We start from the raw sequence: 27,553 nt of genomic DNA, 5'->3' as shown, positions 1-27,553 counted from the left end.
AGGAAGGGAAAGAGACTATAGCTTATTTTATACCTTTCTGATAGTTTGGCTATTTTTCTTATCAAGTGTATTATTCATTTTTACAATGAAAATAAAACTAAAAAAGTATGATCTCTGCTACTAATGAGCTGATTTTCAAGTAGAAAGATGAATAGAATTTCACAAAACAAGTTTGAAGTCTCAACACTACAGGCTAGAGTCTGGCTTGATGATTAAAATAGGGCAGAATGGTGCACAGCATATGGAACACTGAAGCAGTAAGCTGAAGGAGTGTTAATTGTATTAAAAATTTTTAATAGTTCTCATTTTAAAGGGGCTTCCTCTGAATATAAATAGTTTACTTCTACATTTAAGTAAGATCCATACTTAAAACAGGACACTGTACTCCCCAACATCAGAGTTTTGTCATCTAATTTTATTTTTAAAAGAAAAGCAAAGAACTAAATTCCTACAAATGTTATGAAGTTTGTGAAGAGACCAGAAGGTTTCTGAATATTGTGTTGCAATATAATCCATGTAAAATCAATACAATTACCTGGTCACTTGGGCCAAACCTCAGCTTTCACCCTAGTTTCAGGGTTACTGGAATGTTATTCTTTTCACAAAATCAACAAGAGAATTGTTTAATATGTCTCTCTCACTTGAGCCAGTGGTTTTGGCTGCAGGTTTCTTTCTAAAGTGAAAGTGGCTTAGATCCCCGTCAAAAAACAAAACTGATTTTAACTTGAGGGCAGAATGTACGTTATCCTTTGTGTCCACCTTTTTATTCTTCTCTAAATCAATATTTACAGTTTTAATGATAAATTATTTTTATAACCTTATTATTTTCTTGGATAAGATGCTTTTAAGAACTTTAACTGTTCTTCCCCCATAAGTTTCTACTTAATAGGCATTATCATAATAGCTTGCCTTCAACATTGCTAATGTTGGGACCCCAGCACATTTCTAACAAATCAAGTCAGGTTTTATTTAGTTCAATTTAAGGGATGAATCAGCTTCAGGTGTCCTCTAAATGAATTACAAATTAATTGGCTGAGTGTGTTCAGCGATCTGTTCATTATTCCTTGCATTCTGACAGTAATGTAGCCTGGCTTGCACTGGAGAACTTGATGCAATGGAAATATATAAAAACCCTTATGCTGGCTGTTATGGTGGATTATTTGAATCTACCTAGAACCCTACCATTTATTTTGCTTTCTGTTTTATTTTAGTTACAAAACTATGGTACGATCGATATACAATGGGAACCTAATGAGCTTTTTATATTGTAAATACTTGAAGCTTATTCCACTTGATTAAAAACTCTTGTATGGTATATTTTGATTTGTTCCTTAGGAACATGTAATTTAGTACTAGTACTTACAATAAATGTTACTCATCAAGGCTTTTTAAATAGAGGAAAAACAAATTTATCTTTTATCTGTGTTGAATGATCAACATACACACAGAACAACTGTACTATATTGCCTATGAATAGACACATTAATTATACAATCTAACTTCACTATTTTGGTAGTAAACCACAAGTTCATATATTGCTTTCCCTCCTGATGTTTAAAATTCTTTCTCAGGGCCGCCTGTGTGGCTCAGTTGGTTAAGCCACCAACTTTGGCTCAGGTCATGATCTCAACGGTTCGTGGGTTTGTCCCTGGAAATGGCTCTGTGCTGACAGTTCAGAGCCTGGAGCCTGCTTCGAATGCTGCGTCTCCCTCTCTCTCTGTCTCTCCCCTGCTCACATTTTGTCTCTCTCTCTCTCTCAAAAATAAAAAAAAGTAAACATTAAAAAATTAAAAAATAAAACTCTTGTTCAAAGGGTTGTAGCTTTAAAACATATTTGCACTTGTGTTTTAGTATTTTACCAGTTTTAGCTATGATAACTCTTTCATTTAAGTCATGCTTTATATGTTGTATACATTATACTGTTATTCAAATCCAATTCAGGAGAGGACTCTATTTTAAATTTCATTAAGAAAGGGAATGTTGAGGGACACCTGGGTGACTCGGTTAAGCGTCCGACTTCAGCTCAGATCATGATCTCACAGTCCGTGAGTTCGAGCCCTACATCGGGCTCTGGTGCTGACAGCTCAGAGCCTGGAGCCTGTTTCAGATTCTGCATGTCCCTCTCTCTCTGCCCCTCCCCTGCTCATGCTCTGTCTCTGTCTCAAAAATAAAGTTAAAAAAAAGAAAGAAAGGGAATATTGAAATCAGTGTACTTCTACAAAGGATTTGAGGTGTAGCCTCTGTGAGACCAGACCATATCTTTTTAGGCAGAAGGCAGCAACAGAACCTCATACCTCCTTCCATGATTTGCAGCATTTCTCCTCAACTCACTATCACAGGCTTTCTCTCTCACTCTCTTGCTCTCTCATTCTTGTTCTCTCATCACAAAAACATGCATACACATACAAGGGCTTTGCAGGATATAGATTTTTAATTAAAAGCCATTTTTAGATTTTTTTTTACCACCTCCTTAGCTAATTGGAGACCTCATAAGGATGAAGCTACTAGAAAAAAAAAACCAGATTTCTATTTCTAGCTCTGCGATGGACATTTTGTTCCTTGTTAAATGTGTCCTTTGACCCTGCTTTTCCTGACTCCTTATCAGTAAAATGAAAGTCATTATTCCATCATGCTTCTAATTTACTTCCTACAGTTGCCTCTAGGATTCATTGAATTAAAATAACATATAAGGTCTATAGTTTATTGGAATAAAAAATCTAAAAACAAAAAGGATAGGGTTATTATGAAACTTTCTGAAGCCATAAATATGATTATTAAAAGCTACCTTATCTTCTTAAGCCTTTCTTATTTACACTTTTAATTTATTACAACATTAATACAAGATCTACACATGGCCAATCTAGATTAAATTCTCAAAAGACACCACAGTGATGTGATCTTGACTGTTATTTTTTAAAATATTTTTAATGTTTATTTATTTTTGAAAGAGAGAGAGAGACAGTGCAAGCAGGGGAGGGGCAGAGAGAAGGAGACACAGAATCCGAAGCAGGCTCCAGGCTCCAAGCAGTCAGTATGGAGCCCAATGTGGGGCTCGAACTCACAAACCGTGAGATCATGACCTGAGCTGAAGTCGGACACTCAACCGACTGAGCCACCCAGGCGCCCTGTTATTTTTTTAAATATATTTAGTGTGAATATGAATATGTGTATCATAGAAAAATGAAAAAAATAGACATTATAATATTAACAAGTGCTATTTACAGAATTGTGGATAATTTAAATTCTTTCTTAAAAAATTTATCCTTATTTTCTACAATGACAATACAATGTATTATTTATGTGATTATAATCATTTAAAACCAATACTGCTTATTTGCTGGTGCACCTTTCTGGCTCAGTTGGTAGAGCATGCAACTCTTGATCTCAGGGTTGTGAGTTCAAGCCCCACAATGGGTGTGAAGTCTACCTTAAAAAAATGGTAAAAATAAAAACTGAAAACAACTTAAAAATACTACTTAATTGCTAACAGTTAATTTTTTTGACTTGTTTTATTCTAACACACTTTCATGTTATGGAAATATCATGGAGAGGCCCATTTCAGAATGGGGAAACACATATTAAGAACTGTGAAATTAATTTAGTTAGTTATGTGTTGAAAGTAGCCTAGCATAGATCACCCAGATGACCCTGTCTATAATATTCTTTCCTTTTATTGTTCTAATTATTTTAAATCTGTCTTATAGCTACAAGACCGCACTCAGTTCAGTGACCGAGACTTAGCCACCCTTAAGAAGTACTGGGACAATGGCATGACCAGCCTTGGTTCTGTGTGTAGAGAGAAAATTGAAGCAGTTGCAACTGAATTAAATGTTGACTGTGAAATAGTTCGGGTAAGACATTTTCAATAATTTTCATGCTGTGATTGAAGATTGTCATAAAAGAAAGCTCTATAAAAATTGCATGAGGTGCTGTAAACAAGAACATTAATAAAGTAAAAAAGATTATCCACAGAATGGGGGGAAATATTTTCAAAGTACATATCTGATAAGGAGTTTATATTCAGAGTATGTAAAGAATTCTTAAATATTAATAATAAAAAGGCAAATAATGCAATTGAAAATGGGCAAAGAATTTAAATATACTTTATCCAAAGAAGATATGCAACTGGCCAATAAACACACAAAAAGATGTTCAACATCATTTGTCATTGTGGAAATCAAAACCACAATGAGATACCACTTAATAGCCTATATGATGACTATAATAAAAAAGACAGATAATAACAAATGTTGACTGGGATGTGGATAAATTGGAACCATTGTACACTTTTGTTGTAAATGTAAAATGTTTTAGCCACGTTGGAAAACAGTTCTTAAATTTTTAACATAGAGTTATCATATGACCCATAAATTTCACTCTTAGGTATGTACCCAAAAGAAATGAAATGTATGTATACTAAAAAACTTATACATGCTCATTTTTTTTCTTAAATTCCACATATTAATGAAATATTATAGTATTTCTTGCTCTCTGACTGACTTATTTCACTTAGTATAATACTCTCCAGATCCATTCACATTCTTCCAAATGGTCACATTGCATTTTTTTTTTATGGCTGGGTAATATTCCATTGTATATATGTACCACTTTTTCTTTATCCATTCAGCAGTCAATGGACATTTGGTCTGTTTCCATAATTTGGCTATTATAGATAATGCTGCTATAAACATTGAGGTGCATATATCCCTTCAAGTTAGTATTTTTTATTCTATGGGTAAATACCTTGTTGTACAATTCCTGGATTGTAAGGTAGTTCTATTTTTAATTTTTTGAGGAAACTCCATACTGTTTTCCACAGTGGCTGCACCAATTCACATTCCACAGACAGTGCAAGAGGGTTTCCCTTTCTTCACATCTTCACCAACACTTGTTGTTTCTCTTGTTGTTATTTTTAGCCATTTTGACAAGTGTGAGGTGATACCTCATTGTAGTTTTGATTTGTATTTCTCTGATGATCAGTGATGGTGAGCATCTTTTCATATATCTGTTGGCCATCTGTATGTCTTCTTTGGAAAAATGTCTATTCTTGTCTTCTTCTCATTTCTTAATTGGATTATTCATCTTTTGGGTGTTGAGTTGTATGATTTCTTTATATATTTTGGATAATAATCCTCTATCAGAATGTCATTTGCTAGTATCTTCTCCCATTCTGTAGGTTGGCTTTTAGTTTTGTTGATCATTTCATTCACTGTGCAAAGCTTTTTGTTTTATTGAAACAAATGAGCATAGGAGAAAAAAAAGAGAGAGAGGCAAACCAAGAAACAGACTCTTAACTATAGAGAATGAATTGATGGTTACGATGGAAGAGGTGATTGGGAGGGATGGAATAAATAGGTGTTGGTGATTAAGGAGTGCACTTGCAGTGAGCACAGGGTGTTGTATGTAAGTGTTGAAACACTGAATTGTACACCTGAAACTAATAATACGTTGTATGTTAACTAATTGGAATTTAAATAAAAACTTAAAAAAAGTACTTATACATGGATATTCATAGCAGCATTGTTCATAATAGCCAAAAAGTGGGAAAAAAAACAAATGTCCATGAAGTGAATGCATAAAGAAAATGTGATATAGCATAGAATGGAATATTATATAAACATATAAAGTAATGAAATACTGAAACGTGCTACAAAATAGATGATTCTTGAAAACATTAAGCTAAGTGAAAGAAACCAGTCACCAAAGATAACATATTTTATGATTCCATTTATATGAAATATCCAGAATAGGAACATCTATAGAAATGAAAAGTAGTATCAGTAATTGCCAGGGGATTGAGATAGGGAGGAATGAAAAATGATTGTTAATGAGTATAGGGTTTCTTTTTGGCATGCTGAAAATATTCGGAATTTGGGTGATTACATTACATTACATTACATTATGAAACAATACATAAAGTAATATGAAATAGACCTCACATGTTATGTAATGAAATTTTGATTGAAAATTATATTGATCAGTCATGGGTACAGTAGTTTACATTCAATTTATAAAATGTGGATATAAGATTTAAATAGTAGTAATAGTAGTATGCTCGTAAGTGTTTAACAATTAGCTAAGGAAAAAAAGAACCTGATTTATAGCATTTCTTGATTTATGTGGTATAAAGAATCCCACTCTGGGTGATTTCATGGATCATTCAATGTGGAATTCAGAAGAGATGCTAACAGTTGGCTTTTTCAAGGAAGTATGAGTAGGCTTCAGCTTACACTGGAGATTCATCCCAGAAAATCAAGAGGGAAGTGCTATTAAAGAACAAATGACAAAATTCAGATTTCTTCTATAGGAAGGAATAAAGTATTTTCACATACATAGGTGAAGAAAAATGGAATATTGGGAGAAACCATGGAGCACAGATTTCGAAAAATAATTGCTATTCTCACAATGCTTGCTTTTTGTTTTTTTTGGATCCAAATGAAAAATCAAATTAAATCCTGCATTTACTGAGTATGCTATGTTATGTATACTAACAAAGAAATAGAAATGCATTAGACACTTTTCTTATTTTTAAGTAGCTTGGAGTCTAGCAAGAAGGATAACACAAGAATACAAATGATTGAAGAGGAATTGGAGTGGGATAATGGTATGAGAAGCCTAAATGCCAAGAATAAGGAACTTCAGAACATGTGTTTTTGTTCTTATCATTTTTGTTTTTTTTAAAAATAAGTTATAAATGCACCCAGCTTAAGGAGCCTAGTTCTGTAAAACTTGCTATAAAACCAACATTCCTTATTCTTTCCCTACTCCTATTTTCCAATAGCTGGAATCAAGCACTTTTTACCTCCACCTATGAATAATGTGTTGTATTAATTAGAATTAGGTTTGGCTGTAACAGAAACACTCAATAGTAATTCAGACAAGATATTTTAATTTCATGTAAAAGTCCAGGGATATACAACTTAAAATTGGCATGGCAGTTCTGCCCATAAACTCCTCAGAGACTCTGGTACATTCCACCTTCAATTCTGCCATCTCTATGATGTACTTCTTGCCCACAAGGTCCAAAATTATGACACTTATGGTCCAGGAAGCAAGACAGAGGTGGGTAAAAGAAGAGGCAAGGGGTGTGTACCAGCTATCTTTTAAAGAGGATTCCCGGAAACTGTCACAAGACACATTCACTTCTAACCCACTGGCTGAAGATTAGTTCCATGGTCATACCTAACTGTAAGGGATGCTGCAAATGCAGTTATACTCTGGGAAGCCATATGCCGAGCTAAATTTTTTTATTATTATGGAAGAGGGAGAATACCTAAGAGTCTCCCTTCTCTCTGTTTATATGACTATTTCTTGATTTTTCAATGCTAGCCATTGTTGATTGATTTTCCACTATGAAATACGAGGGTTTATCCTCAATCTTTTTCAACATCTCTTCAGTGATCCTTTTACTTACATGCATACTTTTTCTCTTTTTATTCTCTCAGTTTGGTTATTTCATAATTTCGGTTAGTTAGTTATCCAGTGTTAACATTATTATAACTAAGTAAGTGTTTTACATATTTGACTTATGTAGTATACTATTATACTACATATTAATATATGTAGTATATTATATTATACTATTTCTGTGTAACATTATTTTGTTTTTTGTTTTGTTTTGGTTTTGTGTTCATTATTAGTTTTTTGGGTTTTTTTTTTTTTTTGCATTTTTGTTTGCTTAATTTTGTAGGTACTTACTACTAATTTATTCTGAAACCCTTCCCAGGTGCATATCTCTCTTCTCAATACATTCATACACATTTGGTAGTGTAACAGTTTTATCATCTTGAAGAAATTTTTTCCTGAAATCTGATCTGTTCCAGTCTGAATTGGTAGGTCTTCACCTGGAACACAGCTGTTATCCTGAGATTTCCATTTTCAATGTGGTTATCTTTTTGCTGTACTTTCAGTAAGTTATCATGAAATTCATTGCCATGGGGGAGACCCCATTCTGCAAGAGAGAGGAGACAGTGATAGAATATTCCTAAACATACTCTCTCAAAATGAAAGATATAAAAATCTTTCTTCTTCGGACAGTGTTTGCTGCATCCCATAGAGTTTGAACCATTGTGCTCTCATTTTCACTTGTCTTCATGTGTGTTTTTTTTTTTCATTTTTTGATTGATCCATTCATTGTTTAGTAGCATGTTATTTAGCTTCCATGTAGTTGTGTTCCTTCCAGATTTTCTTGTGATTGATTTCCACTTTCAACTGTTGTGGTTGGAAAAGATGTGTGACATGATTTGTTAAGATTTTTTTATGCCCTAATATATGGTCAGTCCTGGAGAATGTGCCATGTGTACTTGAAGAGAATGTGTACTCTGCTGTTTTGAGAAGGGATATTCTGAATTTATCTGTTAGACCCATCTGGCCCAATATGTCATTCAAAGACAGTGTTTCATTTTTGTTTTTATGTTTGGATGATCTATCCATTGATGTAAGTGGGATGTCAAAATCCCCTCTTATTGTATTATTACCAATTTCTTCTTCTATGTCTGTTAATAGCTGTTTTCTTTATTTAGGTGATTTCATGTTGGTGCATAAATATTTACAATTGCTATATACTTTTGTTGGACTATTCTCTTTATCATATGCAGTGTCTTTCTTTGACTCTTGTTACAATCTTTGTTTTAAAGTTTATTTTTTTCTGATACGAGTATTGATACACCACCTTTCTTTTTGTTTAGATTTGTATGGGAAATGTTTTCCACCCTTTCACTTTTTATGTGCATGAGTCTTTAGTTCTGAAGTGAGTCTTCTTTGGCAGCATATAGTTGGGTATTGCTTTTTATCCACTCTGTCACCCTATATTTTTTTATTGGAGCATTTAGTCCATTTAAACAGATGCAAAAATTCTCAATAAAATACTAGCAAGTAAAATCCAATAATACTTAAAAGAATCATTCACCATAATTAAGTGGGATTTACTCTTGGGTTGCAAGGGTGGTTTAATATCTACAAATAAATCAATGTGATATACCACATTAATAAAAGAAAGGATAATAACCAAATGATCCTCTCAATAGATGCAGAAAAAGCATTTGACAAAGGACAATATCCATTCATGATAAAAACCATCAATAGAGTAGGTTTGGAGGGAACATAACTCAACATAACAAAGGTCATATATGAAAAACCCACAGCTATTATAATTCTCAATGTGGAATTCATATAATTTCACTCATATGTGGAATTTAAGGAAAAAAACAGATGAACCAACAATGGAAAAATATCAAAAACCACACCTTTAAATTCAGAGAACAAAATGGTGATTGCCAGAGGAGAGGTAACTGAAGGGAGGGGTAAAATATATGGGATCAAGAGTATGTTTATATTTATGAACTGAGTAATGTATGTCATTGTTGAATCATTATATTGGAGATGTGAAACTAATATAACACTATGTCAATTATTACTTCAATAAAAGAAAGAAAAAAGAGACATTGATAGCAATAGAATAATAGCAGGGGACTTTAGCAGCCCATTTGCATCAATGGATAGTTTTTCCAGCCAGAAAATCAATAAAGGGCCTTAAACAACATAGTAGAGCAGATGGACATTAAAAACATATACAGAACATTTCATCCAAAATCAGCAGAATTCACATTCTTCTCAAGCTCACGTGGAACATTTTCCAATACAGATCACATATTAGGCCACAGGTCTCAATAAATTTAAGATGATTGAAATTTTATTAAGCATCTTTTCTGACCACAAGAGCATGAAACTAGAAATCAATTACAAGAAGAAACTGGCATCACAGATTTATTAGAAACAAATGAAAACAAACAAAAAAAAAATGACTTACCAAAATCTAGGGGATACAGCAAAAGTGGTTCTAAAAGGAAAGTTCCTAGTACTACAAGCTATGAAAAAGAGAAACCTTAAATAAACAATTTACTATAGACCTAAAGTAACAAGGGTAAAAAAGGTAGTAGAAGAAAGCAAATAACAAAGATTAGAGTGGAAATAAATTAGATAGTAAAAGTGAAAGAGAAAAGATAAATGAAATCAAGGGCTGTTTCTTTAAAAAGATAAACATGGGGCACCTGGGTGACTCGGTTGGGCGTCCGACTTTGGCTCAGGTCATGATCTCACGGTTCGTGGGTTCGAACCCCGCATCAGGCTCTGTGCTGACAGCTCAGAGCCTGGAGCCTGCTTCGGATTCTGTGTCTCCCTCTCTCTCTGACCCTCCCTCATTCATGCTCTGTCTCTCTCTGTCTCAAAAATAAATAAACATTAAAAAAAAAAGATAAACACAGTTCACAAATCTTTAGCTAGTTTCACCAAGAAAAAGAAGGCTCAAATAAAAACAGAAATGAAAGAGAAATTACAACAGATACCACAGAAATACAAGGGTCCATAAGATTATTATAAATGCTCTGGAGCAACACATTAGACAACCCAGAATAAATTGATAAATTACTGGAAACACAATATTCCAAGACTGAATCACGAAGAAATAGGAAATCTAAATTAACTTATTATTAATGAGGAGAATGAATCAATAATCAAAAAACTCTAAACAAACAAAAGTTACAACCAATCCCTCAGAGATACAAACAATTATCAGGGAATACTATGAAAAATTATATGCCAATAAATTGGACAACCTGGAAGAACTGGACAAATTCCTAAACACCCACACTCTTCCAAAACTCAATCAGGAGGAAATAGAAAGCTTGAACAGACCCATAACCAGCGAAGAAATTGAATCAGTTATCAAATATCTCCCAACAAATAAGAGTCCAGGACCAGATGGCTTCCCAGGGGAGTTCTACCAGATGTTTAAAGCACAGATAATACCTATCCTTCACAAGCCATTCCAAGAAATAGAAAAGGAAGGAAAACTTGCAGACTCTTTTTATGAAGCCAGTATTATTTTGATTCCTAAACCAGAGACCCAGTAAAAAAAAAGATAACTACAGGCCAATATCCCTGATGAATATGGAGGCAAAAATTCTCAATAAGATACTAGCAAATCGAATTCCATGCATATAAAAAGAATTATTCACCATGATCAAGTGGGATTCATTCCTGGGATGCAGGGCTAGTTCAACATTCGCATCAATCAACGTGATACATCACATTAATAAAAGAAAAGAAGCATATGATCCTGTCAATCTATGAAGAAAAGGCATTTGACAAAATTCAGCACCCTTTCTTAATAAAAACCCTTGAGAAAGTCAGGATAGAAGGAACATACTTAAACATCATCAAAGCCATTTATGAAAAGCCCACAGCTAACATCATCCTCAATGGGGAAAAACTGAGAGCTTTCCCCCTGAGATCAGGAACACGACAGGAATGCCCACTCTCACCGCTGTTGTTTAACATAGTGCTGGAAGTGCTAGCATCAGCAATCAGACAACAAAAGGAAATCAAAGGCATCAAAATTGGCAAAGATGAAGTCAAGCTTTCACTTTTTGCAGATGACATGATACTATACATGGAAAATCCGATAGACTCCACCAAAAGTCTGCTAGAACTGATACATGAATTCAGCAAAGTTGCAGGATACAAAATCAATGTACAGAAATCAGTTGCATTCTTATACACTAACAATGAAGCAACAGAAAGACAAATAAAGAAACTGATCCCATTCACAATTGCACCAAGAAGCATAAAATACCCAGGAAAAAATCTAACCAAAGATGTAAAAGATCTGTATGCTGAAAACTATAGAAAGCTTATGAAGGAAATTGAAGAAGATATAAAGAAATGGAAAAACATTCCCTGCTCATGGATTGGAAGAATAAATATTGTCAAAATGTCAATACTACCCAAAGCTATCTACACATTAAATGCAATCCCAATCACAATTTCACCAGCATTCTTCTCGAAGTTAGAACAAGCAATCCTAAAATTCATATGGAACCACAAAAGGCCCCGAATAGCCAAAGTAATTTTGTAGAAGAAGACCAAAGCAGGAGGCATCACAATCCCAGACTTTAGCCTCTACTGCAAAGCTGTAATCTTCAAGACAGCATGGTACTGGCACAAAAACAGACACAGAGACCAATGGAATAGAATAGAAACCTCAGAACTAGACCCACAAACGTATGGCCAACTAATCTTTGACAAAGCAGGAAAGAACATCCAATGGAAAAAAGACAGTCTCTTTAACAAATGGTGCTGGGAAAACTGGACAGCAACATGCAGAAGGTTGAAACTAGACCACTTTTTCACACCTTTCACAAAAATAAACTCAAATTGGCTAAAGGACCTGAATGTGAGACAGGAAACCATCAAAACCCTAGAGGAGAAAGCAGGAAAAGACCTCCCTGACCTCAGCCGTAGCAATCTCTTACTCGACACATCCCCAAAGGCAAGGGAATTAAAAGCAAAAATGAATTACTGGGACCTTATGAAGATAAAAAGCTTCTGCACAGCAAAGTAAACAACCAACAAAACTAAAAGGCAACCAACGGAATGGGAAAAGATATTTTCAAATGACATATTGGACAAAGGGCTAGTATGCAAAATCTATAAAGAGCTCACCAAACTCCACACCCGACAAACAAATAACCCAGTGAAGAAATGAGCAGAAAATGTGAATAGACACTTCTTTAAAGAAGACATCCAGGTGGCCAAAAGGCACATGAAAAGATGCTCAACGTCGCTCCTCATCAGGGAAATACAAATCAAAACCACACTCAGGTATCACCTCACGCCAGTCAGAGTGGCCAAAATGAACAAATCAGGAGACTATAGATGCTGGAGAGGATGTGGAGAAACGGGAACCCTCTTGCACTGTTGGTGGGAATGCAAACTGGTGCAGCCACTCTGGAAAGCAGTGTGGAGGTTCCTCAGAAAATTAAAAATAGACCTACCCTATGACCCAGCAATAGCACTGCTAGGAATTTACCCAAGGGATACAAGAGTACTGATGCATAGGAGCACTTGTACCCCAATGTTTATAGCAGCACTCTCAACAATAGCCAAATTATGGAAAGAGCCTAAATGTCCATCAACTGATGAATGGATAAAGAAATTGTGGTTTATATACATAATGGAGTACTACGTGGCAATGAGAAAGAATGAAATATGGCCCTTTGTAGCAACATGGATGGAAGTGGAGAGTGTGATGCTACGTGAAATAAGCCGTACAGAGAAAGACAGATACCATATGTTTTCACTCTTATGTGGATCCTGAGAAACTTAGCAGAAACCCATGGGGGATGGGAAGGAAAAAAAAGAAGTTAGAGTGGGAGAGAGCCAAAGCATAAGAGACTCTTAAAAACTGAGAACAAACTGAGGATTGATGGGGGGTGGGAGGGAGGGGAGCGTGGGTGATGTTTACTGAGGAGGGCACCTTTTGGGATGAGCACTGGGTGTTGTATGGAAACCAATTTTACAATAACTTTCATGTATTGAAAAAAAAAAGTTCAGGACATGATGATGTGGCTGGTAAATTCTATCAAACGTTCAAAGATGATTTAATACTTATCCTCAAAATCTTCCAGAAATTGAAGTGGGGAAAAAGCTTCCAAACTCATTTTAGGATGCCAACAATATCTTGATACCCAAACCAGATACGGACACTACAAAACAAGAAAGTTACAGTCCAGTATTCCTAATGAACATAGATGCAAAAATCCTTAACAAAATATTAGAAAACTGAATTTAACAATACATTAAAAAGACCTTACATCATGGTCAAGTGGGATTTATCCCAGGGATACAATGATGGTACAAGATATATCAATCAATCAACATCATACAGGCACATTAATAAAATGAAACATAAAAATCATATAATCATCTCAACAGATGCAAGAATCATTTGACAAAATTCAATATCCATTTATGATTAAAAATATCTCTTAATAGAGTAGGTACAGAGGGGATGTACAGAGGGGATAATGAAGACCATACATGACAGACCCACAGCTAATATCATTCTCAATTGTGGAAAGCAGAAAGCTTTTCTTCTAAGATCAGGAGAGAATTAATAATGCTCAATCTCCCCACTTTTTTCAAGATAATATTGGAAGTCCTAGCAACAGCAATTAGGAAAGAAAAAGAAAGAAAAGACATATAGATTGGAAAGGCAGAAGTAACACTCATTATTTGTAGATGACATGATACTATATACAGAAACTCTAAACACCCCGCCAAAAAAATGTTATTATAAATAAATCCAGCAAATTCAGATTACAAATTAAAAAACATTTTTTGTGTTTCTATACACTAATAAAGAACAATCAGAGAAATCAAGAAACAATCGCATTTTCAATGACATTGAAAAGAATAAAAAGCCTAGAAATAAATTTAGCCAAAAAGGTGAAATACCTCTACATTTACAGGTATAGGACATTGAGGAAAGAAATTGGAGAAGGCACAATGAAATTCCTATCAAAATTCCAGTGGCATTTTTCACAGAACTAGAAAAAAAATGATTCTAAAACTCTTATGTATCCACAAAATATCCTGAATAGCCAAAACAATCTTGAGAAAGAAGAACAAATGTGGAAGCATCATACACCCTGACATCAAACTATAATAAAAAGATATAATCAAAACACTATAGTATTGCCATGAAACTTGACACATAGATAAATGAACATATTAGAGTACCTAAAAATAAGCCCGCATATATATATATATGTATATATATATATACACTAAACTAATTTATAACAAAAGATGCAAAAATATACAATGGGAAAAGAGTAGTCTCTTCAATAAATGGTGGTGGGAAAACTGGACAGCTACATGCAAAAGAGTAATATTGGGCCACTATGTTACACTACATACAAAAATTAATTCATGGTGGATTAAAGACTTCAACATTAGTCCTGAAAACAAAATTTCTGGGAGAAAATGTAAGTGGCAAACTCCTTGCCATTGGTCTTACTGATGTTGTCTTGGATTTGTCTCCAAAGGCAAGGGAAACAAAACAAAATAAACTGGGGCTACATGAAACTAAAAAGCTTCTGCACAGCAAAAGAAATTATCAAAAAATGAAAAGGCAACCTACTAAATGAAAGAGGATATTGGCAAATTAGATATCCAATAAGAGGTAATATCGAAAATAAAGAACATATGCAAGCCATTAACAAAATAACAAACACCCAGAAATGAACCCACAACTATATGGTTAATTAACCTTTGACAAAGCAGGAAAGAATATCCAATGGGAAAGCGACAGTCTATTCAACACATGATGTTGGAAAAAAAAAACTGGACAGCAGCATGCAAAAGCATGAAAACAGACCACTTTCTTACACCATACGCAAAAATAAATTCAAAATGGATGAAAGACTTAAATGTGAGACACAAAACCACTAAAATCCTAGAGAAGAACACAGGCAGCAACCTCTTTGACATCAGTTCTAGTAACTTCTTACTGAATAGATCTCCTGAGGCAAAGGAAACAAAAGCAAAAGCAGACAATTTGGACCTCTTCAAGACAAAAAGCTTCTGCACAATGAAGGACACAATGAACAAAATTAAAAGGCAACCTGAAGAATGGGAGATTTTTTCAAATGAAATATCTGCTAAAAAGTTAGTGTCCAAAATATATACAGTACTTAAAAAACTCAACACCCAAAAGTGAATAGTCCAAGTCAAAAATTGGCAGAAAATATGAATAGACATTTTTCCAAAGAAGACATACAGGTGGCCAACAGACACATGAAAAGAAGCTCAATATCACTGATTATCAGGAAAATACAAATCAAAACTACAATGAAATATCATTTCACACCTGTCAGAATGGCTGAAATCTGGGGCACCTGGGTGGCTCAGTTGGTTAAGCATCCAATTCTTGATTTCAGCTTAGGTCATGATCTCATGTTTCATCAGATTGAGCCATGCATCAGGCTCTGCACTGATAATGTGGAGTGATTGAGATTCTGTCTCTTCCTCTTTCTATGTCCTCCCCTGCTAAGGTTCTCTCTCTCTCTCTCTCTCTCTCTCTCTCTCTCTCTCAAAATTAATTAAAAAGATTTTTTTTAAAAAAGAATGGCTAAAATCAACAACACAAGAAACAACAGGTGTTGGCATGGATGTGGAGAAAGTGGAACACACCTGTACTGTCTGTATAGCCACTCTTGAAAACAATATGGAGGTTCCTCAAAAAGTTATAATAGAACTACCCCTATAATACAGCAATTGCATTATTAGTTATTTACCAAAAGAATACAACAATACTAATTCAAAGGGATACATGCACCCCAGTGTTTACAGCTGCATTTTCTACAATAGCCATATTGTGGAAACAGCTCAAATGTCCATCAGCTGAAGAATGGATAAATAAGTGGTAAATATATGCAATAGAATGTTACTCAGCCATGAAAACTAATGAAATCTCCATTTGCAATGACATGAGTGGAGCTAGAGAGTACTATGTTAAGCAAAATAAGTCAGCCAGAGAAAGACAGTACTATATGATTTCACTCATATGTGGAACTTAAGAAACAAAACAAAAGAGCATAGGGGAAAAGAGAGGCAAACCAAGAAACACACTCTAAACTATAGAGAACACACTGATAGTTATGGGGGGGTTAGCTGGGGGAGGGGTTAAATAGGTGATCGGTATTGAGGAGTGCACTTGTGATGAGTGCTCGGTGTTGTAAGGAAGTGTTAAATCACTAAATTGTACACCTTAATCTAATATTACACTGTATGTTAACTAACTTAAATTTAAATAAAAACTTGAAAAAAATAGCAAACAATCCAATTAAAGACTGAGCAGAGGACCTGAACAGACTTTTTTCCAAAGAATACATGTAGATGACCAGGAGGAACATCCCTACTCATGGTAATGGAAATCAAAACACAATGAGATGCCACTTTTCACCTGTCAGAATGGCTAGTATCAGAAAGACAAGAAAAAAAGTGTTGATGAGGATGTGGAGAAAAGGGAAATCTTGTACACTGTTTATGGGAATGTAAAATGGTGTATCCATAATGGAAAACAGTATGAATTTAAAAATTGAACTACCATAGTATCCAATAATTCCATTGCTGGTTATTTAACTGAGGAAGACAAAAACACTAGTGTGAGAAAACATGTGCACCCCTATGTTTATTGCAGTATTACTTATAATAGCCTAGGTATGGAAAACAACCTAAGTTCCATGAATGGATCAATAAATATAAAAGATGGTGGTGCGTGTATTGCATATATATATCCCCATCAACCCTTAGTTTGTTCTCTGTATTTAAGAGTCTCTTATGCTTTGCCTCCCTCTCTGTTTGAAACTATATACATACATACTCTGCTATAAAAAAATAATACAATCTTGCCATTTGTGACAACATGGGGGACCTTCAGGGTATTATGCTACATTAAATAAGTCAGACAGAGAAACACAAACACTGCATGATTTTGCTTATATATGGAAACTAAAAAGAAAAACAAACAAAAAATATCTTTACATGTGGAGAACACATTGTTGGTTGCCAGAAGGGTTGGAGGTTTTGCAGAGCAAAATGGTTGAAGCGAATTAAAAACAAACTTCCAGGTATAAAGTAAATAAGTCATGGGGGAGTAATGTACAGCATGAAGGATATAGTCAATATTATTGTATTAACTTTCTAAGCTGAAAGATGGTATCTAGATTTTTTGTGGTGACCATTTCACAATACATACAAATGCCAAATCAATAAATTTTACACCTTAAACTAACATAATGTTTTATGTCAATTATACATCAATATATTTTTAAAATGGAGTCAAGAATGGCATGATCAATCTCACACAGCTAGTCAGTGGCTACAAGCCAAATCTTTTTATTATTATCTAATATTGTTTCTATTTCCACTTTACCAGTGTATGCCCTATCATAAGAATTACCTTGAAAACATCTTTAAAAATACAGATTACTCCTTTCCAGTCTTGCTCTCAGGATTTGCTAGAAAGGATCTGCGAATCTGTATGTTTCCTTTTTCTCAATAATTAGGATCAGGTTAATTTGAAGGAGTTCACTTCACTACACTATACTATGTCATTGTGGTTAAATATTGTAGCTGGTTCTTTCCTTTTATAATACTTGATCAGATTTTGTGATTTATATTTTCTTCTCAAAATTTCTATTGTCTCTACTTTTACTAGATTGTAAGTTTGAGTTCCATGAGGACATATATCATGCCTGGTTGTTCACTACTGAGACTCCACAACTAGAACTGTGTTTGGTACATACTTGATGTTCAGTAATATTTGTGGAATGAATGTTTAACAGAATGGTGTACCCTGTACATATAACATTCCCACCATACAATTATATAATAATATACACTTAAATAGAAGTTTTACATATTGTTTTATATTATTTTAATTTATTTTAATATAATTTATTGTAAAGCTAGGTAACATACAGTGTATACAGTGTTCTCTTGGTTTCAGATGTAGATTCCCATGATTCATCGCTTATAAACCACACCCAATGCTCATTCCAACAAGTGCCCTCCTCAATGCCCATCACCCTTTTTCCCCTCTCTCCCATCCTCCCATCAGCCCTCAGTTTGTTCTCTGTATTTAAGAGTCTCTTATTGTTTGCCTCTCTCCCTGTTTGAAACTATTCTTTCCCCTTCACTTCCCATATGGTCTTCTGTTAAGTTTCTCAAGTTCCACATATGAGTGAAATATATGATATCTGTCTTTCTCTGACTGACTTATTTCACTCACCATAATACCCTCCAGTTCCATCCACGTTGTTGCAAATGACAACATATTATTCTTTCTCATTGACAAATAGTATTCCATTGTATATATAAACCACATCTTCTTTATCCATTCATCAATTGATGGACATTTCAGCTCTTTGCATAATTTGACTATTGTTGAAAGCACTACTATACACATTTGCATACATGTGCCCCTATGAATCAGCACTCCTGACCATTAAACAGCACTCCTGTTTAATCTCCATACTGGCTTTATAAAGTTTATAAGTGACTAATCTACTACCTTTCACTATATGTTTGCTTTAACCTGTGAAATTATTTCCTTGCTTAATTTTCTGTGTTCCATTAATGGCATTTTCTTTCCACTCAAAAAATCCCTTTATCATTTCTTATAAAGTTGGTTTTGTGGTGATGAATTCTTTTAACTTTTTTTTTTTTTTTCTGAGGGGGAGGATCCGGGAAATTCTCTCCCCTTCAATTCTGAATGATAACCTTCCTGGGTACTCTTTTTTTTGTTTGTTTGTTTTTCCTGGGTAGGTTTCTTTGTTTTTTTTTTTCCTTTTATCTCTTTGAATATATCATGCCGATCCCTTATGGCCTGCAGTGTTTCTGCTGAAAAATTACCTGATAGCCTTTTGGGGTTTCCCTTGTTTTCACTGTTTGTTGTTGTTGTTGTTGTTGTTGTTGATGTTGTTGTTGTTTTGTCTTGTTTTGTTTTGTTTTGCTTTGTGTTTTGGTGATTTTAAATTCTTTCTTCATCATTATATTTTTCCAGTTTAATTATTATGTGTCTTGCTGTGGACCTCCTTGGGTTCATCTTGTTAGGGGCTCTACTTACTTCTTGGACCTGGATCTCTGTTTCCTTCCCCAGGTTAGGGAAGTGTCCTGCTATTATTTTTTTTTTCAAATAATTTTTTCTTTCCCTTTCTCTCTCTCTTCTCCTTCTGAGAATTCTATAATGTGAATATTATTATGCTTGATGGTGTTGCATAGTTTTCTTAATCTATTCTCCTTTTATTATTCTTTTTTTTTCTTTTTGGTATTCAATTTAGTCGCTTTCCATTACCCTGTCTTCCAGATCGCTGATCCATTTTTCTGCATTCTTTAATCTGCTATTGATTCCCTCTACTGTATTTTTCATGTCAGTCATTGAATTCTTCAGCTATGATTCATTCTTGTTTATATTCTCTAACTCTTTGTGGACATTCTCACTGGGTTTATCCACTCTTTTTTCTCAAGTCTTTTCAGTATCTTTATGACCATTACTTTGAACTCTTTATCAGGCATATTTCTTTTGCTTCATTTAGCTCTTTACTGTGATTGTCTTGTTCTTTCATTTGGGAAATATTCCTCTGACTCCTCATTTCATCCAACTCTGTGTGTATGTTTCTATGTATTAGGTAGAACAGCTATATCTTCTGATCTTTCAAGTAGTGGCCTTGTGTAGAAGAGGTCCTGTGGTGCCCTATAGTTCAATTCTCCCATGTCACCAGAACCAGGTGCCCCAGGGGTATCCCCTGTGTGGGTTGCATGCACCTTCCTGTTGTGGCCAAGCATAGTTGCCTTCATCCCAGATAGCTTCTATGGCCCACTTTGCCCTCTGTGAGCACACCTTTGAGAGTTCTGGCTGAGGCCAGATAGGACTGGTGGTGGGTGAGGCCATTATTCATTCTATCAGTGTGCTATTAACCTCTCTGCCAAGACCACATACACTGAAGTTCAGGGATCAGTCCCTTCCTTGTACATGCAGCTAAGGGGTCTGGCTACAGGAATTGTGGGTGCCTGGTGTGTTGGTTTGTTACCCCCTCCACATGAGTGGAGTCACTTTGTAGTGGCGCTGGTGTGGGCCAAACCTGCAGACCAGGTGTGGTTGGGAACAGCTTTGGAAGTTGTGCCTGCCATGGCAGGCAGGTCAGTGTGGTTTGTCAACAGAGAAATTCCAGGGTGAAGCACTTGGTGCTGGCAAAGAAGAAGGAGAGTTTTAGAACTGAGTCCCAAAAGCATTCTTTTATCCGTGTTGGGGTTGAAGAACAGTGGTACCCATATGTGCTTTTGTTCCTAGAGAATTCTTCTGTAGTTTTCTTTTCCTGTAGCACATGTTCTCAGATTATTCAATACATCTCTTTCATGGATACCCCAGGAACTTTTCAAGCTGCACCTCTTATTTCTTGGTGAAGTTATTTATTATTATGGCTCTTTAAAAATTTTTTTTTCAACGTTTATTTTTATTTTTGGGACAGAGAGAGACAGAGCATGAACGGGGGAGGGGCAGACAGAGAGGGAGACACAGAATCGGAAACAGGCTCCAGGCTCTGAGCCATCAGCCCAGAGCCCGACGCGGGGCTCGAACTCACGGACCGCGAGATCGTGACCTGGCTGAAGTCGGACGCTTAACCGACTGCGCCACCCAGGCGCCCCATGTTATGGCTCTTTAAAAGAAGGTATTGAGTTTATACTGCCATCTGGCTTTCCTGGTCTTGAGCAACCTTGAGTTTTTTACTCTCTTGGTGTAAACCCAGCTAGTTTTCAAAGCCAGAATTTATGGAGATTCCTCTTTCCACTGTAGATCCCCAGTACTAAGGCTGCCTGTTGTGTGGTTTGTTCATCTTACTTCTCCTTGCTTGTGAATTCCTTTCTGTTTGTGGTTAGTTACTCTGGGGGTTTGGTTCCCAACCACATCTTTACCACTCCTACCATTTTTGATGTAACAATCTCTTTATGACTAGCTATGGAATATCTGTTCTTCAAATCTTTAGGTCATTTTCAGAGTTATTTGCAAAGACGCAGGTATTATCCCAGTGTGTCTGTGGCATGAGGTGAGTTCAGGGTCCTCCTATTCGGTCCTCTATCAAAAGGATATTGATTTTAACTACTTGTCCTGGAACTACTGAATATTCACATGAAAGAAAAAATTAATCTAAACATGGATCTTTCATTATTCACAAAACTTATCTCAAAATGGATGATATACCTAAAAGTAAATGCAAAACTATGAAACTCCTAAAGATAACATAAAAGAAAATCTGGGTGACTTTGTGTTTGTTGATAACTTTTTAAATACACCAAAGTCAAGTTTGATTACAAAATTGATAAATTGGACTTCATTAAAATTGAAAATTTATAATCTGCAAAAGACATTCTTACAAGAATGAAAATACAAGCCACAAATTGGAAGAATTTTTTTTCAAAACATTTTTATGATAAATGTACAAAGGACACTTAAAATCCAACAATAAGAAAATAAACAACCTAATTCAAAATGGACAAACATCTCAATCAATAAAACTAAAAGGCAACTGACAGAATGGGAAAAGATACTTGCAAATGACATATTGGATAAAAAGTTAGTATCCAAAATCTGTAAAGAATTTACCAAACTCAACACCTGAAAAACAAATAATCCAGGAAAGAAATGGACAGAAGGCATGAATAGACACTTTTCCAAAGAAGACATCCAGATGGCCAACAGACACATGAAAAGATGCTCAACATCACTCATCATCAGGGAAATACAAATCAAAACCACACTGAGATACCACCTCACATCAGTCAGAGTGGCTAAAATTAACAAGTCAGGACACAACAAATGCTGGCGAGGATGTAGAGAAACAGGAACCCTCTTGCACTGTTGGTGGGAATGCAAACTGGTGCAGCCACTCTGGAAAACAGTGTGGTGGTTCCTCAAAAAATTAAAAATAGAACTACTCTACAACCCAGCCACAGCACTACTGGGAATTTATCCAAAGGATACAGGAGTGCTGATTCATAGGGTGCTGCTTATAGCAGCACTTTCAACAATAGCCAAATTATGGAAAGAGCCTAAATGTCCATCAGCTAACGAATGGATAAAGAAGATGTGGTTTATATATACAATGGAATACTACGTGGCAATGAGAAAGAATGAAATCATTCCATTTGCAGCAATGTGGATGGAACTGGAGGGTATTTTGCTAAGTGAAATAAGTCAGTCAGAGAAAGCAGATATCATATATTTTTCACTCATATGTGGAACTTGAGAAACTTAACAGAAGACCATGGGCTAATGGAAGGGGAAAAAATGGTTACAGAGAGGGAGGGAGGCAAACAATAAGAGACTCTTAAATACAGAGAACAAACTGAGGGTTGATGGGGAGGTGGGGAGAGGGGAAAAGGGATGATAAGCATTGAGGAAGGCACTTGTTGGGATGAGCACCGGGTGTTGTATGTAAGTGAGGAACCACAGTAATCTACCCCCAAAACCTAGAGTACACTGTACACACTGTATGTTAGCCTATTTGGCAATAAATTATATTTTTAAAAAATAGGCAAACATCTGAACAGACACTCACCAAAGAATTTAATCAGATGACAAATAAGCATATGAAAATATATACAATATTATATATCGTTAGGGAATTGCAAATAAAAAAAGATAAAATACCACATACATTTATTAGAATAATCAAAATCCAAACCCCCAACAGCACCAAATGCTGGAGAATATGTAAAGCAACAGAAACTCTTACTCATTTCTGATAGAAATGCAAAATGATACATTTGCATGGTCTTTGGAACATATTTTGGCAGTTTCTAAGAAAAGTAAACATAGTCTTAACATATGATACATTAGTTTTGCTGCCTGGTGTTTACCCTGATGAGTTGAAAACTTATGTTCACACGAAAACCTGCACATAAATATTTATAACAACTTTATTTAATTACAAAAGAAATTAGAAGCAACCATGATGTCCTTCAATAGATGAATAAATAAACTGAAATACATTCAGACAATGGAATATTATTCAGCAGTAAAAATAAATAAGATATCAAGCCATGAAAAAAATGGAAAAATCTTAAATGAATATTTCTATGTGAAAGAAGCCAATGTTAAAAGGCTACATAAATGCTGTATCATTCCAAGTATATAATATTCTGGAAAAGGCAAAACACTAGAGAGACAGTAAAAAGATCAGTGTTTTCCAGTGACTTGTGGGGAGAGAGAGAGTTAGGATAAATAGGTGGAACACAGAAATTTTTAGGGCAGTAAAACTACTATGCTGCATGATAGTTTAATGTTATAAACTGTCATTACATATTTGCCAAAACCTATAGAATGTACAACACAAAGAATGAACCCTAATAGAAATTCTGGATTTCACTTGATAGTTTATCAATATTTGCTCATCAATTGTAACAAATCCACTTTATGAATTTTAGAATGATGTTAAATCAGAGGAAATTGATTGGGTGCGTGAAGGGTACATGGCAACTCTTTTTTTGCCTTTTTTTCCCTAGAAATCTAAAACTGATCAAATACTAATTCCTGTTATTTTATTTTTTTTAAATAATAGATACAGAAAACAGATTGATGGTTGCCCGATCAGTGGCAGGGTCGGGTGGAGTGTGGAGTTGGGGGATGAAAGAAATGTGCCAGGATGGTCAAAAGATACAAATAAGGGGTGCCTGTGTGCCTCAGCCAGTTGAGCATCTGACTTCAGCTCAGGCCACGATCTCATGGTTCATGGGTTCAAGTCCCGCACCTGGCTCTGTGCTGACAGCTCAGAGCCTGGAGCTGGATTCTGATTCTGTGTGTGTCTCTCTCCCTACCCCTCACCCGCTTGCTCTCTCTCTCTCTCTCTCTCTCTCTCAAAAGTAAATAAACACTTTTAAAAAAGATAAAAATAGGGGCGCCTGGGTGGCGCAGTCGGTTAAGCGTCCGACTTCAGCCAGGTCACGATCTCGCGGTCCGTGAGTTCGAGCCCCGCGTCGGGCTCTGGGCTGATGGCTCAGAGCCTGGAGCCTGTTTCCGATTCTGTGTCTCCCTCTCTGTCTGCCCCTCCCCCGTTCATGCTCTGTCTCTCTCTGTCCCAAAAATAAATAAACGTTGAAAAAAAATTTAAAAAAAAAGATAAAAATAAATAAATATTAATTTGAAAATCAATAAAAATATGTCCATTGAAAAAAAATCAGTGAAATTGACAAACATCTAGCCAAAGTGGCAAAGAAAAAAGACACAAATTAGTCATATTAGGAATGAAATGGGTAATTCTACATACTTTTAAGATAGAAAAAAGATAAACAGAATTTTTAAAACAACTCTACATGGACAAATTTGACAATTTGGATGAAATGGATTCCTCAAAGGGTGTAAATTATCACAACTCACCCAATATGAAATAGACTACTTGAATAGCCCTATAACTATTAAGAGAATCAAATTTGTCATTAAAAACTGCCCTCCAAAAGAAATCTACAAGTGCCCAAAATTTACAGTTAACATCACACTTAATGGTGAAAAATGTAATGCTTTCCTCCTGAGATCAGGAACAAAACAAAATATACACTTTGACCACCTTTATTCAATTTGTACTGGAATTTCTAGCTAATGCAAAAAAATAAGAAAAGGAAATAAAAGTAACATACAATCATCAGTATTGACAATCCAAAAGAATCTACATAAACAGTCTTACAACTAGTGAGTTTAACAATGTTTCTGGATACAAGATCAACATACAAAAATCAATTGTGTGCATATATAGGAAAAAGTGAACATATTGAAACTGAAATTAAGCATATAATACCATTCTCAATCAATCAAAATATCAAATATTTAAATATAAATCTAACAAAACATGTATAGGACTTTTATGCTGAAAACTACAAAACATTGATGAAAAAAATCAAAGACGTTCTAAATAAATGGAAAGACATCTGTGTTAATGGACTGAAAGACTCAACAGAGTAAAAATGTAAATTCCTCCAAAATGATATGAAAGTTTAACATAATTCTTACAAAAGTTTCAGCAATATTTTTGATGTAGACAAGAAAATTCTAAAATTCATATGGAAAGGAAATATGTTAATTTAGTTAAAATAATTCTGGAAAAAATACTGAAGTGGAAGAAATCCACCTACCTAAAATCAGGACTTATTGTATAGCTATAGTAATCAAGACTGTGGGGCACCTGAGTGGCTCAGTTGGGTAAGTGTCCGACTTCAGCTCAGGTCATGATCCCACTGTTCGTGGGTTCAAGCCTATGCTGACAGCTCAGAACATGGAGCCTGCTTCAGATTCTCTCTGCCCCTCCCCCACTCATTCTCTCTCTCTCTCTCTCTCTCTCTCTCTCTCTCTCTCAAAAATAAACATTAAAAAGAAAAGACTGTGTGGTAGTCACAGGAAGATACAAATGCAGATCAGTGAAAAGGATTAGAAATAGTCCTGCACAAGTATAGCCAGCATAGTTGATTTTTGACGAAGGTGCAAAAGCAATTCAATGGGGAATGTCTTTTGAAAAAATGGTTCTGAAATAATTTGATATCCATATTAGGCACAAATGAACCTTGACTAAAAACTCACACCTTATACAAAAATGAAATCAAAATGGATCACGGATTTAAATGTAAAAAATAAAACTATAAAATAAATTTTAGAAGATAAAATAAGAGGCAATCTTTAGGACCTAGGGCTTGGTGAAGTATTCTTAGAAATGTCACTAAAAGCACAATCCATAAAAGAAAAGAAAAAAAAAAAAACAAGAGCTTGGAATTCATCAAAATTAAAAAAAAAAAAACTTTTTTTCTGCAAAATACCAGAATAGTGAAAATAAAAGCTACAGACTGGGATAAAATATTGCAAAACCACATTTCTGATAAGAACTCCTACCTAGAAAATATAAAGAACTCTTAAAACTCAACATTAAAAAAAAAGTCAATTAGAAAATGAGCAAAATGCATGAAGAATCATTTCAATGAAGAGAGTGTATGGATAGCAAATAAGCACATGAAAAGATTTTCAACATCACTAGGCATTGGGGAAGTCAAATTAAGAACTCAAGGATTGGGGCACCTGGGTGGCTCAGTCAGTTGAGCGTCTGACTTTGGCTCAGGTCATGGTCTCACAGCTTGTGAGTTTGAGCCCCGCATCGGGCTCTGTGCTGACAGCTCAGAGCCTGGAGCCTGCTTCAGATTCTGTGTCTCCCTCTCTCCCTGCCCCTCCCTCACTCATGCTCTGTCTCTCTCTGTCTCAGAAATAAACAAACATAAAAAAAGTTAAAAAAAAAAAAAAAGAACTCAAGGATCTATCACTGCATGCACCAGTGAAAATAGATAGTCTTTTTCATTACTAAGAATACCAGATGCTGGAAAGAATGCCAAAAAAACTGGGTTTTTCGTACATTGCTGGGAGAAATGTAAAATGGTACAACTTTTCTGGAAACAATTTGACAGTTTTTCATGAAACTAAACATGCAATTACCATATGGCCAAGCATTTGCATTCTTGAGCATTTGTCCTGGAGAAATGAAAACTTAACATCTGCACAAAAGCTTGTTCATGACTGTTCATGACTGTTCATGAAGTTTTAAGGGCCCCTAATTGGAAATAACTTGTGTCCTTTGATGTGGGAATGATTAAACAAACATTGCAAATAAATTGAAAAAAAATTAGTTCATAAATATCATGTAATACAACTTAACAATAAGAAGGAATGGAGTATTGATACATGTAACTTGAAAAAATCTTCAGGGCGCGTGGGTGGCTCAGTCGTTAAGCTTCTGATTTCTGCTCAGGTTGTGATCTTGCGGTTTGTGGGTTTGAGCACTGTGTTGGGTCTCTGTGCTGACAGCTCCGAGCCTGGGGCCTGCTTTAGATTTTGTGTCTCCCTCTCTCTCTGCTCCTCCACTGCTCATGCTCTATCTCTCTCAAAAATAAATAAGCATTAAGAAAGTTAAAAAAAAAAAAAGAAAAAGTCTTCAGAAAATTATGGTGAGTGAAAAAACCCAACTTCAAAAAATTACATACTATGACTCCATTCATAAAACATTCTTGAAATGACACAATTAAAGATGTGGAAGCCAGATTAGTGGTTGACAGTGGTTGGGAATAGTGGATAAAATAAGAAGAAGAATAGTGTGATAAAGGAACATAGAAGTGTACATAC

The 27,553-nt window shown here is 35.2% G+C and overlaps 1 protein-coding gene across 1 annotated transcript in view; it reads left to right on the top strand.

The window, feature by feature from the left end:
- Positions 1–27,553, top strand: part of HDX (highly divergent homeobox) — a 134,437-nt gene that overhangs the window by 64,952 nt on the left and 41,932 nt on the right. Inside the window, exon 4 of the mRNA XM_047075697.1 lies at positions 3,705–3,851. Within this exon, the coding sequence (XP_046931653.1) occupies positions 3,705–3,851 (147 nt within the window). The remainder of the gene's footprint in view (positions 1–3,704; positions 3,852–27,553) is intronic.

Source organism: Lynx rufus, unplaced genomic scaffold, assembly GCF_022079265.1.
Source record: "Lynx rufus isolate CCGP_SWC_20201006 ecotype Redwood Valley unplaced genomic scaffold, mLynRuf1.p SCAF_14, whole genome shotgun sequence".
NCBI lineage: Eukaryota > Metazoa > Chordata > Mammalia > Carnivora > Felidae > Lynx > Lynx rufus.
This window is presented reverse-complemented; position numbering and strand designations above follow the sequence as displayed.